A 15,300-nucleotide genomic window follows, 5' to 3' on the forward strand; every position below is an offset into this window, starting at 1 on the left:
TAAATTCACCCATAATTCATCTATTAATCTGCCACAGAATACAAAACCCAGGGGGTTTGCCGTTGCCATCCTCTGAGGCTAAGAGAGCGAGGCTTGCTCAAAGTCACCCAGTGGGTTTTCATAAATGAGCCAAGATTTGAACCCTTGTCTTCACAGTCATAGTCCAATGCTCAAACCACTACACCACACTGGCTTTGCCAAGGAAACCCTACGATAGGGTCGCCTCATGGTCACTGTAAGTAAAAAATGTTTGAAAGCAAGTAACAAGATAGGAATATAATAATAATAATAATAATAATAATAATTTGCCTTAGGGTTGCCATAAGTCAGAAATAACTTGAAGGCAAGCAAAACAATAACATAAGTTAATAATAATAATAATAATAATAATAGTAATAGGTTTGCCTTAGGGTTGTCATAAGTCAGAAATGACCTGAAGGTAATTAAGAACAATAACATAAGTAAATAATAATAATAAGGTTGCCTTAGGGTTGCCATAAGTTGGAAATGGAAATGACTTGAAGGCAAGCAACATTAACATTATCATCATCACCATCATTATGATTATTATTAATAATAATAGGGTTGCCTTAGGCTTGCCATACATTGGAAATAACTTGAAGGCAAATAACAGCACAATAATAATGATAATGATGATGATAGTTGGAAATGACTTGAAGGCACATGACAACAACAACGTTGAGAAAGTGTTGTCCCAGGTCAGCCAGGAGCATTTTCATACTGTGGTGCCATGATGTTCCCATATTTTTTGTGTGTAAAAATGCCTTTTCATGTGCCAGCATCCCAAATATCTGAATTACAAGGAAGACCCACTGCATCCAAAACACACACAGTTGCTAAGGCAAACCCATGCCTCTCTGGAGTCTCTGGAGATTGCAGACACAGTGCAATTGCAAAGAAAAAGGGGAATCCCGCAGGGAGGGGGAAGATGATGTCATAGTCCCTGCTAGTAGTAGTAATAGTAATAGTAATTGTAGTTGTAGTAATATTAGGTCTAGTAGTAGTGCATAGAGCCCCTTGGTTGTGTGTGGTTGCAAAGGGTTTGCAATGTTGCAACAGCAGCAGCCACATTCCCTATTGCTGGGGACTATGCAATGCTTTGCAAAGATGATGAGTTGCATGGAAGGTGATGCATGCTGCTGCGCATTGTTTGGCTCACAGGGAGGGAGGCCCCTTCTGCGCCTGCGCATGGCTCCCCCTAAGACCCCCCCTCCTTTTTTACACACTCACTCACTCCCCCAGGGCTGACGCATGCGCAGTGCCATCTCTCCCCCCCTCCCCAGCTGTCAAGCCCTCCCTCCCTCTTGGCCAAGGCTTTTGCTGCTGCTGCTGCTTCTTCTTCTTCTCTGGCCATCTTTTCCTCCCTTTGCAAGAAGCAAGGAGGAGGAGGAGGAGGAGGAGGAGGAGGAGGAGGAGGCAACTCTACCAAAGCCACAGAGCAAAGCAGAAAGACAAGACCAAGGAGGAAAAGAAAAGGAAAGCAAAGAAAGAAAAGAGAGGAGGTGCTCCTGGCAACCTTATGCCCCTCCTTTGCAACCACCTTGGAGGGGTGCTGGCCACTTTCCTGGGGTGGCAAGGGAAGAAAAAGGGGCCCTGGGCCCTGGAGGCTTGAGATCCCTCCCCATCGGGCTCCCCCCAGACCCCTGGCTGGATCTGCAGGCACCATGAGCAGCAGCTGGGGGGCAGAGCTCTGGGTAAGTAAATGCACCACCCCAGGGATGGCATGGGCATGGCATGGCATGGAGATGAGGATGGAAGGCAGGCTCGCTGTGTGGGTGGGGGCTATTTATTCCCTGGATGATCAGCAGCAGCAAAAGGACATGATTCCTTTGCTTAGTTGCTCCTGCAGGATGCACAAAGCCTCTCTTGCCTCCCCTGCTCCAAAATCTGCCAGAGATCAAATGCTACTTTTTGAAAGTGGTGCGAGAAAGTTAAACCCCTCCCAAAATGATGTATGTGTATACACACACACACACACACACACACACACAGGCAAAGGTGGTGAGCTTGTTCACAAGGGAGAATATATATGTGTATTCATATATATATATATATATATGGGGAAAGGTGGTGAGCTTGTTCACAAGGAGGAATATATATGTGTGTGTGTGTGTGCATAAATATATAGGCAAAGGTGGTGAGCTTGTTCACATGGAATATATATATGTGTGTGTGTGTAAGGAATGTGTATATATACAGGGAAAGGTGGTGAGCTTGTTCATATGGAATATATATATATGTGTGTGAGTGTGTGTGTAAGGAATGTCTGTGTGTATATATACAGGGAAAGGTGGTGAGCTTGTTCACAAGGAGGAATATATATATGTGTGTGTGTATGCACACACAGACACACAGACACACACACATATATATATACAGGCAAAGGTGGTGAGCTTGTTCACAAGGAATTATATATATGTGTGTAAGGAATACAGTATATCTGTGTGTGCATGGAATATAACTGTGTGTGTGTGTATACAGGGAAAGGTGGTGAGCTTGTTCACAAGGGGAAATACACACACATACATATATATATTCTCCCTTGGGAACAAGCTCCCCACTTTTGCCTGCTGGGGAAAAAGGGGGTGATGGTGGTTGGGAGCTCAGGAGGAAACCTTTGCCTCTGCAATGTTTTCCTTCCCTCCCTTCACTGCTTTCTTTTCTTTCTGCCTCTCTTTCTGTTTTTCCTTCTCTTGCCTCTGCTGCTGGGAGGAAAAAAAGAGAAAGGGAAGCTGCAGTCAGAGCCTGTCCCCAAGCCTTAGATATGTATCATTCAATCAGATTGTGTGTGTGTGTGTGTGTGTGTGTGTGTGTGTGTGTATATATATATATATATATATGTATATGTATATGTATATGTATATGTATATGTTTCCTCTTCTTGAACGATCTTGGTGAGGCTGGTAGAGAGAGGCTTTCAAAAAGCAAGCAAGCAGTAGGGGAGCATGGTTAAGTTCCCTGTTCAAAATGGTTATGTCTCAACCCAGAGGAAGGAAATAAGGGTGGCTTTCTGAGTATCTGCAGCATTTTCACCCCAGACTGCAATGGGGAGAAGGGAGGGGGAGAGGAGGAGGAGGCAGAGAGGGAGGGGAAAGAGGGGTGTGTGTATGTGTATATATGTGTGTGGAAGGTTTTCTGAATACCATCTTTACAAAAATGAAATAAAACAGCCATCCTTTGAAAAAGTGGTTTAGGTCCAGAGAAAGATTCTGGTGGTTGCAGCCAGAATTGAGCCAGAATTTAACATGTTGTGATGGATAAAGCGAGTGAAGGATATGCAAGGATGCTGTGGTTTCTGGCTCCAAGCTCCCTGAGCATCAACAAAGGCTTACATCTATCCATCATCCATTTGTATCCTTCCAGCCATCTCTGTTTTTTCCCCCCTTGAAGACCTTGAGTCATTTCATGATCCAATAGGACTAGAAATTCAGCAGGTAATGGAGAGGCACAAACCAATGGTGTGTTGTTATTTTTTTGTCTTTACTGTGTAGAAGCAACACCAGAAAAATCAGATTTTGAAATCTTGGTGAGTTGTTGGGTTGTTGTTTTGCAGCAGTTTGGCAGAAAGAGCAGACTTTGCTATGGAGGAAAGGACCCCTTACAATTGATATGAAGGCTGAAGAGCAGAGAGAATACCTTTCTGTTGGGTGCTCCTGTTTGTGTGAGGCATGTTTTGACATTCAGGGGAGAATGGTTTTCTGGTCCCTTTTTTAGTTCCAGAAAAGGTAGTGTGTAGTAGTAGCAACACAGAGAGGTAAAGCTTGCTTCTAAGTCTAAAAACTTAATGGTTGGGCTTTGGAATCAGACAGTCCCTTACCTCCTTCCTACAAATGGTCCAGAATAAAGGATCTGAATCTACATGAAAAATGATGCTTGCTCTTTAAAGAAATTATACCCATTTCCTACCTAAGTCTTTTAATTGGCACTAAAGTTGAATAAGGAGACCTGGTTTCAAATCCCCCCCATCAACCATGATCTGACTTGGGTCAGGCACTGAATCTACCTTGCAGGGTGGTTGTGGAGAAGGACCAAGAACTCTGTCTCAAGCTCTTGGGAAGGCTGGAAAGGTAATTGATTTAAGGAAGTTAAGACCAAGTTAAATCAAAATGCAAATTGATTTGGTTGCTAGACTGCTTGTGGAGTTCCATCAAGATTCCCTTCTGTGACTAGTTCAAAATCCCACAAGATATACAGCAGTTAAAAGAGACATAGGCCTGTTACATACTGCCAAAATAAAGCTGCTTCGTGTCTCTTTGGAGGTATGCTATTTAAATGATGCATGGGTCCAAAGAGTCCGGAGGTCACGCCAAAGCCACACTCCATTACTAAGCACTGGAGTGCAGCTTTGGTGCAGCTTCTGGATTCTTAGGATGCATGCATCATTTAAACAGCATACCTCCAAAGAGACCCAAAGCAGCTTTATTTTGGCAGTCTGTAACAGGCCATAGTTAACAATTCACACAAGTTACACAAGTTAAGAAGCAGCTAAACCATCCTAAAATTAAAACCAGTTAAAAACATAAAACATTCAAAACAACAAGAACATCAGCAAGGAAGAGTCTTCCGGCACACTGTACAAGGCTTGTTTCTCCTAAAATATTTGGTGCCTTGTGTAAACTACAATTCCAGAAGATACAATCTTCAGGCAGCAGAAATGACTGTATCGCTTTAGCTTTTCGGCGGAATATTCCACTTCGTAGTGTTCTTCCGTTTTGCAAACAAAAAACCCTAAATGTAAACCGAACACATCAGGAAGTGAAGGTTCTGAGTCAGATCCTCTTCTGGTTCATTTCTTTTCTGCTTGCTGGGCCTTATCATCCAGGAAATATAAAAAGACAAGACTCCTCAGAACCTGCAATTTGAACTGGCACAATCGGTCCAGCTCAGGATTACAGCACACTGTTGCATGGCTAGATAGGACCTTGTGTGTTCATGCATTGGTCATAGAAGCTTTCCCAGAATCTTTTGCAACAACCAGATTCTCTGAGATTCTTGCGACAAACATGGTATGGAAAGATTTCCACCAGAAGAGCCCTGCCGGATCAGAACAGCTGCCCATTGGGGTTGTACCTCAGCTCTGAAAACTCAGGCCCACCCAAAGATTTTTTTCTGCCTGAGACCGAACAAGAAACTGCACTCCCTCCAATCCTTTCTTGTTCTTCATTGCTCTCCAGTGAGCTTTAACTTACCCTGTTATCCACAGCCCTGCTCAAGTCTTGCAAACACTTTCCTCCTAGAATCATAGAATTGAAAGAGACCCGAGGGGCCATCCAGCTCAGTCCCATTCCTCCATGTAGGAATACACAATCCAAGCATTCCTAACAGATGGCCATCCAGCTTCTGTTTAGAAACCGCCAAAGAAGGAGACTCTACCAATCTTTAAGGCAGCATCTTCTGCTATTGAACAGCTCTGACCATCAGGAAGTTCTCTCTACTGTTTAGGAGGCCTCCCATTTTACCAAGGATTTTCATCTTTTCCAGTGAATCACTTCATCTCATATGTCCAAAATATAACAGCCTCAATTTAGTCATTTTAGCTTCCAGGGAGAGGTCAGGCTTGATCTGCTTTTGGACCCCCATCTGTTGGGTTTTTTGGCCATCTATGGTCTCTGCTGAACTCTTCTGCAGCACCACATTTCAGCTGAGATTTTCTTCCTGTCAGCTTTCATTACCATGCGTAAAAACCAGAAATATGATGGCATGGATGATCCTGACTTTGGTATTAAATGATTTTGTCTATACACTTGAAAATCTTACGTAGTTCCTTCATAGCTGCCCTTCCAAGTCCCAGTTTTCTTCAGGTCCCTTGACAATGGTCTCCCTTTTGCTTTATGACCGAACCAAAGTATAGAAGGTCTTTGACCATTCACTGTCTTCATCATCCACTTTAAATCATGTGTGGTTGCTATTTTTCTTAATGTTCAGCTGCAACCCTGCTTTTCCATTTTCTTCCCTGACATTCCTCAGCAGTCATTCCAAGTCTTTGCTCTTTTCTGCTAGTAGTATGATGTCCTCTGTCTACCTTAAATTGTTGGTGTTTATTCCTCCAGTCTTCATGCTTCCTTCCTCTGTAACTAATCCAGCTTTCTCTATGGCATGTGCTGTTTAGAAATTAAACAGAGAGGGTGATAAAATGACAAGATGTGCAGCAGCTTCCCAACATTCTGGTTTATCCAGCATTTTCTCACAACGCAGCTGTCATGATGAGGAGCCACTGATAGGTCTCACCTTGTTCTCCCCTTTTATAGCTTTTCTGGTACATGGCCAGAAATACCAGTAGCAAATTCTTTAAATTAAGGGTGTGCTGTATGAAAAGTACTTCTGTTTTTGTCCACCTTGATTCTCCTCTCATTGACTACCTTGTGTTGCCTCATTGGGTTCTAACATTATGAAGAAACCTGACTTTGACAAGCATCTGCTAACTCAAAGCAGCCAAGTTATTTTGGCACGCAAGTCAGAAAATCCCACAAACCCCTCTTCCTGCATCCTCAGCCGTCAAAATACGGCAGCAGATTAAACAACAAACCGTTTTTTGCCGTTTTGTGCCACAATCTGTTTCCTGACATGGTTGCCTCATCCTGCATTAGCTCATGTAAACTTGTTATTTTTAAAGAATAAATCCCAAAAATCCCAGCCAGGGTGCAACTGCTGGCCATACTACCTGTGGGGTTCTGAGAGTTGTAGTCCCAAAAAGTAACTTTTGCAAACTCTGCCCTGCCTACTGGTAGGTCCAGCCTCAGTTTGCAAGGTCCCGTTTCACTCCCTGCCGTTGTTTCCAGAGAGACCCTCATCCATATTGTTTGATGGTGGAACACATTACCTTGGAGGGTGATGAACTCTCATTATTATTATTTTTGGAGGTCTTTAAACAGTAGATGGATGGGCATCTCTTGGAAATGGCTTTAGTTATATATTCCTGCATGGCAAAATGGGGTAGGACTGGATAGCCCTTGTGGCCCCTTCCATTTCTATGAGTATGTAATTCCTGAATATGTACCAGTGGTGTGTGACTAGGTATGACGCAATTTACCTGTGTTTCAACTCATCCATCATTGTGTTTCTTACAAAGGATATTGTGTTTAGATGTCACAACTAGTAACCATTCATAGTTCTCCCTTCTTCTGTGAGCCTTCTTCCTTTCCTCTTTTCAAAGCTGTCTACATTTGAGGACTGTCATTGCACCTTATGGGAGTGAACTCCTTGAATTAATGATATGCTGTGTGAGAATTATTTTCCTTTTCTCTGTCTCCTTTCCCCTTTCACTCAGCTTCATTGGACAACCTCACGGGGTCTAGCATCATGATCTGTAAATATCTTATGTGTGTATGTATGGGTTGTGTGCCTCCAAGTCATTTCCAACTTATGGTGACCCTAAGGGTGAAGCTATCATGAGGTTTTCTTGGCAAGATTTGTTCAAAGGTGTTTTGCCATTGCCTTCCCCTGAAGCTGAGAGCATGTGACTTGCCTAAGGTCACCCAGTGGGTTTGTGGCCAAGTGGGAATTGAACCCTGGTCTCCAGAGCCATTGTCCAGACTTGTAGGTAAATCCTTCCGCTGCACTAGAATATGGAAGAGGACTTTCTCTGCTATGGCTCCTCATTTATGGAATATTCTCCCCTTGGAAGCCTAAATGGCATGGACACTGGTGTCACTCTGGTGCCAGATAAAAACATGGATCTTCATTAAAGCCCTTGGGCTCAATTGATTTTATCCAAATCTGTGCATATTCTTGTTTTTAAATGATCTAAAACTCTTTGCTGGTTTAAAACGGTCTTGTTTTGCTTGACAGATTGTTTAGTATGCTTTTAAGTTTAAGTTATTTTAATGTTGTTTCTAATTGGCTAAAGCAGTTTCATTGTAGGCTATCCTGTAGACCTTGACTATGGGCTTGAAATCTTGGCGGCTTATTGAAAGCCGCTGGAATGGGCCTGGCTAAGTGAAAAAAAAAGGTGGTGAATGTTTTGCCTTCAGCAAGGCAGGGTTCTTGGCAGGGTTGCCTGTCATTAGTATCCCTTTTTTGGGGGCAAGGTTTTGGAGCATTTGGTGGCCTCTTAGTTCCGGAGATCCCTGGATGAAATGGGTAATCTCGATCCATTTCTGTTTGGCTTCAGGCATGGCTATAGAACCCAAACAGCTTTGCACTTTAGCACTGTACATTTCTATATCGCTTCATAGTGAACTAAGCACTCCCTAAGTGTACTCATATTACTGACCTACAAAAGGATGAAAGTCTGAGTCAACCTGGCGTCCCAAGGATCGAACTCACAACATTGTGACTGCAAGTACCATAATTTAAACACTGTACCACCAGGGCTCCTTTACTTTGGTTGCCTTGATGGATGATCTATGCAGGGAACTGGACAGGAGGAGTATGTCCTTGTTGGTTCTGCTTAGACCTCTCAGCAGTTTTCTATACCATCAAACATGATGTCCTTCTAGGCTACCTTTCTGGAGTGAGTCTGGGGGCACTGGTTTACATTGGCTCAATTCCTTCTCAGAGATGTGAACCCAGAAGATGATGTTGGTCGACTCCTGCCTGTAGGGTCCCATAGGGTTCTGTTTTGTCATCCATCCTGTTTGACATCATGAAACCACTGGGAAAAGTCACCTTGAGATTTGGGCTTCAGTATCACCAATATGCAGAGGATACTCAACTCTGTCTCTCCTTTCCATCTAATGGAAGCTGTCTTCATGGTAAACCAGTGTCTGTTGTCAGGTAATGGACTGGATGAAGGCAAACAAACTGAAACTTAATCCAGACAAAACAGAGCTTCTCCTGGTCAGTCAGAAGGCTAATCGGAAAATAGGGATTCAGATTGAAACTGTGCTGGACAGGGTTACACTTCCCCTGAAATCTCAGGTTCATAGCTTGGGCATACTGTCGGATTCATCCCTGAGCCTGCATGCACATAGGTTTTGGTGGTGGCCAGAAATGCATTCGAACATTTAAAACCAGTGTGAAAGCTCCACCCATTCCTTGAGATGTCAGACCTGACACATCCCTTGATTATATCCTGATGAATTACTGTCATACGCTATGCCTGGGGCTCTCCCTGGAAAACTGTTTGGAGCCTTCAGCAAATTCAAAATGCATCAGCTAGACTGCTGACAAAATGGGACATTTTGGAGCAAAAAATATTGTGCTTCCAATGTTTCTGATCCTGTGAGGGCCCATGGGTCACACCTGGGTCACACCTTGCCCAACCTTAATGTAGTGGGAATGAGCCCCTGGGCATGTGACAAGCTTCAGAAATTCCTCCTCTTCTTCCTGTTGTGTGCCCTCAAGTCATTCCCAATTTATAGCAATTGGTGACCCTATTGTGGGGTTTTCTTGGCAAGATTTGTTCAGGGGAGATTTGTCATTGCCTTCCCCTGTGACTTGCCCAGGGTCACCCAAGCTGCGCATCGAACCCTGTTCTCCAGAGTTGTAATCTGACATTCAAACCACTACACTTTACTCAGTCATTAAAGCTGCAGAAGCTCTCTTCAGTTTTCATCTAGCAACCTTAAGCCAGTATATAAACTTTTTTATTAAATAAATATTAAATGGGTATGTGGACCTGTGGGCCAGATCCTAAAGGTTGGTTTTGGAAAACACATGAGTTTTGAAAGTTGGAGAGTATATCTGCATGAAAGGATGCTGATGTGTGTGGTGCATTGTGGAGAGAAGTGATAACAAAGTGTTCCTTTGGATAACCAGGCTGGGATTTGTGGACACACCAAATAGCTTAATGACATGTTAAGAACTTTGGACAAGGCTTCCGCCGTGGTTTGGTGGCTAAGGATGTTTTGAAACTGGTGTCGTTTTGTCCAGCTGCAGGGTTTTCCATATCCTCCAGCATTTCACAACTGGGGCATATGTGAGCAAGCAATGTCAGAGAGTGGTGAAGAGGGCAAAAGTTGTTCATGAGGAAGAATATACAAGCTAGGAGAGGCTGCAACAGTTTGCTTTGGCCTGAGCCTTCTGGGAAGGGCAAAATTCTGCCCCCTCTACTTTTGCACTTTGAACTCAGTTTGCAGCAGTTGAAATAAGCTGAGGATGAAGGAGAAAGTGGGAGGAAGAGAGAGAAACCAGGACATAGTAAAAGCAGCTGGAAAAGTGGGATGCAGAGGATTTAGATTGTCCCTGCCAAATTGGAATCATGGGAGGATATGGCTTTCAGACTCAGGAGCAAATGGTGGCCATAAATCAGATGTAGAAGTCCCATCACTTCCAGGAAAATGTGCATTACTGAAGTGCAAAGAATTCTAGAATTTGCTTATTTATATCATAGATCTATGTTGAGTCAGTTCAGCAGACTGCTTCCAAGGAGACGATAGACCTGGCTTTCTCAATAGACATCTAATTGCAAAGTTGTCTGTCTGTTTGGAGATTCCTGTGGTGTGCGCTAAATGCGCACACACTCACACACAAAATTGGCAGATGATGCTATGTCTGTTCTCCCTTAATGACTGTGTGTTGGCATGTACTTGCAGCAGATAACCTGAGACAAGGGATGCACTGAACTCCATGCTTACTCCAGGGAGCTGCTCCTTAACTTCAAGGCAGTGATGTAGCCGGGGAGGGGGGCAAAATGGGGGTATTGTCTGCCCCCCAATAAGAATTCTGCCTCTACAAATGATTTTTTCTCTTCAGTCCCCAAATTTATATCACTGCAGTAACTTAAAACCTCAGCTGAACATTTAGAATTTGAGAACAAAAAGGTGATCAAGGGAAGGCAAGCAAGACAAATAGAATTCTAGATGTGAATGATTTTCAGCGTCTTATTCTCTGTGACACCAGAAATTTGGGGACTGAAGAAAAATTTCATTGGGGTCGAATTTTTGTTGGGAGACAATGCCTTTATTTTGGCTCTCCCTGTGCAGCATCCCTATGGATGGATGCTTCAGCCCTAACTTGGCTGCATCTGAACTGCAGAAATAATTCAGTTTGACATCACTTTAACTGCCATGGCTCAATGTTATGAAATTCTGGGAGTTGCAGTTTTGTGAGACATTTAGCCTTCTCTGTTGGAGAGCTCTGCTGCCACAACAAACTAGCATTCTCAGGCCTCCATAGCACTGAGCCATGGCAGTTAAAGTGGTGTCAAACTGGATTATTTCTGCAGTGCAGATGCAGCCTTTGTGAGTTCAAAGTCTCCTTCAGATGGATGGAACACACAGGTTGTTAATTTATTTTTATTTTTAAAATGGGCACGTTGCCACTGAACATAGACAGAGTACCTTTGTGTGTGTGTCTCTTCATGTTGCTTGCCAATTTATGGTGACCCCATACATTTCATAGGGTTTTCTTAGGCAAGGAATGGCTCCCACGTGTATCTATACTAAACTATATCATAGTCTGATACCACTTTAACTGTTGTGGCTTCATTCTGGGGGATCCTGGGATTTGTACTTTGGTGATGGGCTGAAAATGATCTGTTAGCTCTCATTCATTCCTGTGAACTTCCAATTTTAAGGTATCCTGATTTAATCCTTAATCGTTGTGGTTTGAGTGTTGGACTACGACTCTGGAGTCCAGGGTTCGACTCCCAATTCAGCCATGAAACTCACTGGGTGACTTTGGGCAAGTCACATGCTCTCATCCTTATGGGAAGGTGATAGCAACCCTTCTCTGAACAAGTCTTGCCAAGAAAACCCTATGATATAGTCTCCTTAGGGTCACCATAAGTCAGAAACGACTTGAAGGCACACTACAAGAAGAGAGATGCAACTTTGCTTGCAGGCTTATAAGCTTTAGCCTATTACAATACAAGCTTATATTACTTTATAGTGATGTAATTTGTTGTCGTGTGGCTTCAAGTAGTTTCTGGCTTCTGATGACTCTAAGGCAAACCTGTCATGGCTTTTTCTTGGCCAGATTTGCTTGGTTTTTGTTTTTGTTTTGCCATGGTCTTCCTCTGAGGCTGAGAGAATGTGACTTGCTCAAAGTCACCCAATGGGTTTCTATGAGTGAGTAGGGATTCACACCCTGGTCTCCAGAGTCATAGTCCAATGCTCAAACAACTACACCATGCTGACTTTCATTAGTATAATATACTGTAAATCAATATCAAACAATCTCCTTTTTCACATGCCAAGAGAGACCTTTATTTTTGAAGAATGTCCAAAATTTGGGAGGGAAATCTTCCTGCTCTCCTGTATTAGCTTTGTGTGTGTGAGAGAGAGAGAAAGAGAAAGAGAGATGGAGTTGGAGATGGAGGGAGGTTACAAGTATTTTGCAGGCCAGGTTTTGTGAATCTGGAGAGGTAAAATGAGCAGCTTTTACAAATAAAAACAAATCCAAGATGTCGCATCGTAATTGAGGCGATGTGGTAGGTACAACATGATAGATCAGCTGGGAGCAACATATGGCATGATGTCTGAAGTAGTTCTGTGTGAGACTTGGTACTTTAAAAAAAAGGCTCTAGTCCTCGGGAAGTAATGATATTTAAGCATGCTTGATATAGAGAATTCCAGGTGGTTAGAAAATCCCAGATGCCCCAAAACAAAGCTGAAAAGACCAGACTTTAATCAAATGGTATTTTCAGTCTCTGGTACATAAATTGAGAATTTTGAAGTCCTTGAATACATGTGGAACTGTCAGCAACAGAACTGTGTTCCACAGCTGGCCCTCAACGTTTGCAGCTTTGACTTTTGCACCTTTGATTGTTTGCAGCTTTAATTAATACAGTGTGCCCACACCATAAGCAGGTGCGCTATACGCGTCTTTAACCTTATGCAGAAGGTTAAACTGCCGGGAATATAATGGTGCGCATGCCATGGTGCACGTGAGAACATTCCCCCATTAAAACAAATGTGGTTTGAGCATATGCATTTTTCCCCATACTCAGGGTGGGTGTCAAGAACGGATCCCCTGCATATGGGGAGGGCCCACTGTATGTTCTCTCTAGAAATATCTAGGTCCTCCAGCGCATCTCTTCCAGAAGTTGACCATAGACTTGTGCTTCTCTAGGCATTTGTAGGTCCTCCAGCATGGTTCTGTGATCAATCTCTGGCAGATGTTGACCACAGAATTGCACTGGAGGACCTGGACATTCCTAGAGAGGTGTTCTCTTGGGTTATAATGTGTTTTTTTTAATTTCTGTTTTTTCCACATTCACGGGGGTCCTTCACCCCTAACCTCAGAAAATATCAAGGGACCACTGTAGTTAGATAAGGACAACATGTGTTAACTCAGTTCTATAATAGGGATACTTTTGTAAAAAAAAGCCTGGCTGGATCAGACTGGAGGCCTCCCTAACCCAGTACCTGTATTGTATACTTACACAGGCCAAACTAGCGCATGCTGAGAAGTCCGCATGGTTATAGTGGTATGATTCCACTTTAAGTGCCATGGCTGTATCCTGTGGAATCATGGGGTTTGGGATTTAGAGAGCAGTACTTAAGAATTCACTGCTGGACAGCTCTAGTGCATGACAAAACTACAAACTCCAATTTCCAGAGGATGCAGCCATGGCAGTTATAGCAGAATCTTAGTACAAACATTGTGTAAAGTGAAAGTGCCCCAGGACACAAGTGCTGCTGTAGCCTCCGTCTGGCACACCCCCCAGCAACTGATACAAAGAGGAATGCTACTTCCAATGCTGGAGATAATGCATAGCTAGTTGTGGCTGGTAGCAATTGATAGTGTTACCTCATACTAGCCAACATTTCACAGATGAAAAGTAGGATACATGTGGCCAAGGAACATCAGAGTGTGGGTCAGAGGAAAAAAGGTATGAATGAGGAAAAACAGACAAGCTCAGAGAGGCTGCAGCAGTTTGCTTTTGCCTGAGTGTACAGGGAAGGGCAAGATTCTGCCATTCTGTTGGAACAATCCTTAGCTTTGACAACACTTGTTGTTCCAGCACTGAAAATGCATGCTTCTGTATGATGTTTGGGATTGGGATGACTCTCAAATGGCTAAATTGGAGAACCTTCAGAATATTTTTCTTAAGAAACTGTTAATACTTCCCTGTTAATACTTCCACTTAGCGCTCTTGCAGATGTGGTTTGGGCAGAGGTCAGCTTTCCTTCCATTAGATCTTGCCTTCATTTTATCTGTCTAGATCAGTGGTTCTCAACCTTCCTAAAGCCGCAACCCTTTAAAACAGTTCCTCATGTTGTGGTGACTCCCAACTATAAAATTGCGGTGTCTCGGTTCCTAAGACCATGGGAAATATCTGTTTTCCAACGGTCTCAGGCATCCCCTGTGAAAGGGCCGTTCGGCCCCCAAAGGGGTTGCGACCCACAGGTTGAAAACCACTGGTCTAGATCCTTCTTAAAATGAAGTGCACAGAACTGAATGCAGTACTTCAAACGAAGCCTTACGAGCACAGAATCTAGTGGGACTATATCTTCCCTTGAATGTGATCCATGGTAGAGTTGCTGGTCTGTGAAGTCATGTGAATAGGTGGAGAGGTCCCCTTCCACCCATGTAATCCACCTATACTTTGCAGGGTTGGATAGAATATTTGAAAACAGTTAAAAATGGTATACAAACATATTTCTCAAGTGTTGAGCAACCCTCATTATGGACTGGTGAGAACCATTGTAGTTTGGGATTTAATGTGTGCAAAATACACGTGTTGTTGTATTGTGCAGAAAGCAGTCTGTTCTGCATAGGAAACACCCTTTTTGTGCAGAAAATAGTATTTATCCACAGTAATATTAATTTCTGCACAGAAAAGGCGGTTTCCTGTGCAGAAAGCGCTGCATTTGTGAACTTTTTCTACACAAATTATCCCATGTGGTTGTTTTGCACTGTAAATGTTGCTTGCTGTGCAAAGATTATTTTCTAAGCTGAAAATGTTTTTTTTTTCTGTGCAGAACCACCACGTGTGAATTTTGCACAATGTAAGTCCAGAATTGCCAATTGTCTTTGAAAACTGCACAATTTTAGGTAGACTTTCTCACACCGGAAAGAAAATTCCTCAAATTATTCACTTCTTTCCAGATGAAGGTTTGTGAAGCTACTGCATAGCAAATATAGACTGGTTGTTAACAAAAATAAAGCAAATGGTAACTCATCCAGCTACACCAAAATCTTGGTGGTCCATTCGCCCGTTCAATTCAGAGGCCGTAGCCTCCCCTAGTTCAGTATGGTGGGTCTTGAGCACCCCTTCATCCATGTCCATGCTAACTTTCCATCAGGAAAGTTTTCCATAGAGGAACACACAATTCTTAGTGCATAGTTGCTGCTTGGAGAGGTTCTGCGTCAGCTTCTCCTGTCCTCACCTCCCTGAGAACTGAGCCTTCTCTTTTCTGTTGCAAACTGAACCAAGCTTAACCTCTGTTG

General features: G+C 43.1%; 1 protein-coding gene across 24 annotated transcripts in view; it reads left to right on the forward strand.

Moving 5' to 3' along the window:
* Positions 1–1,289: 1,289 nt before the first annotated feature.
* The window catches only part of FNBP1 (formin binding protein 1), a 120,328-nt gene continuing 106,317 nt past the window's right edge, over positions 1,290–15,300 (forward strand). For 23 of the 24 annotated variants that reach the window (XM_089535200.1, XM_089535201.1, XM_089535199.1 and 20 more), the window contains exon 1: positions 1,413–1,715. In XM_089535200.1, coding sequence (XP_089391326.1) covers positions 1,686–1,715 — 30 coding nt within the window. In that variant the 5' untranslated portion in view covers positions 1,413–1,685. Of the gene's footprint in view, positions 1,716–15,300 lie in introns of all 24 variants that reach the window. The other variant, XM_089535216.1, reaches the window with a different exon arrangement.

The sequence above is a fragment of the Sceloporus occidentalis genome, unplaced genomic scaffold, assembly GCF_023333645.1.
Source record: "Sceloporus occidentalis isolate IW3139 unplaced genomic scaffold, rSceOcc1.0.p SCAF_8, whole genome shotgun sequence".
In the NCBI taxonomy this organism is placed as follows: Eukaryota; Metazoa; Chordata; class Lepidosauria; order Squamata; family Phrynosomatidae; genus Sceloporus; species Sceloporus occidentalis.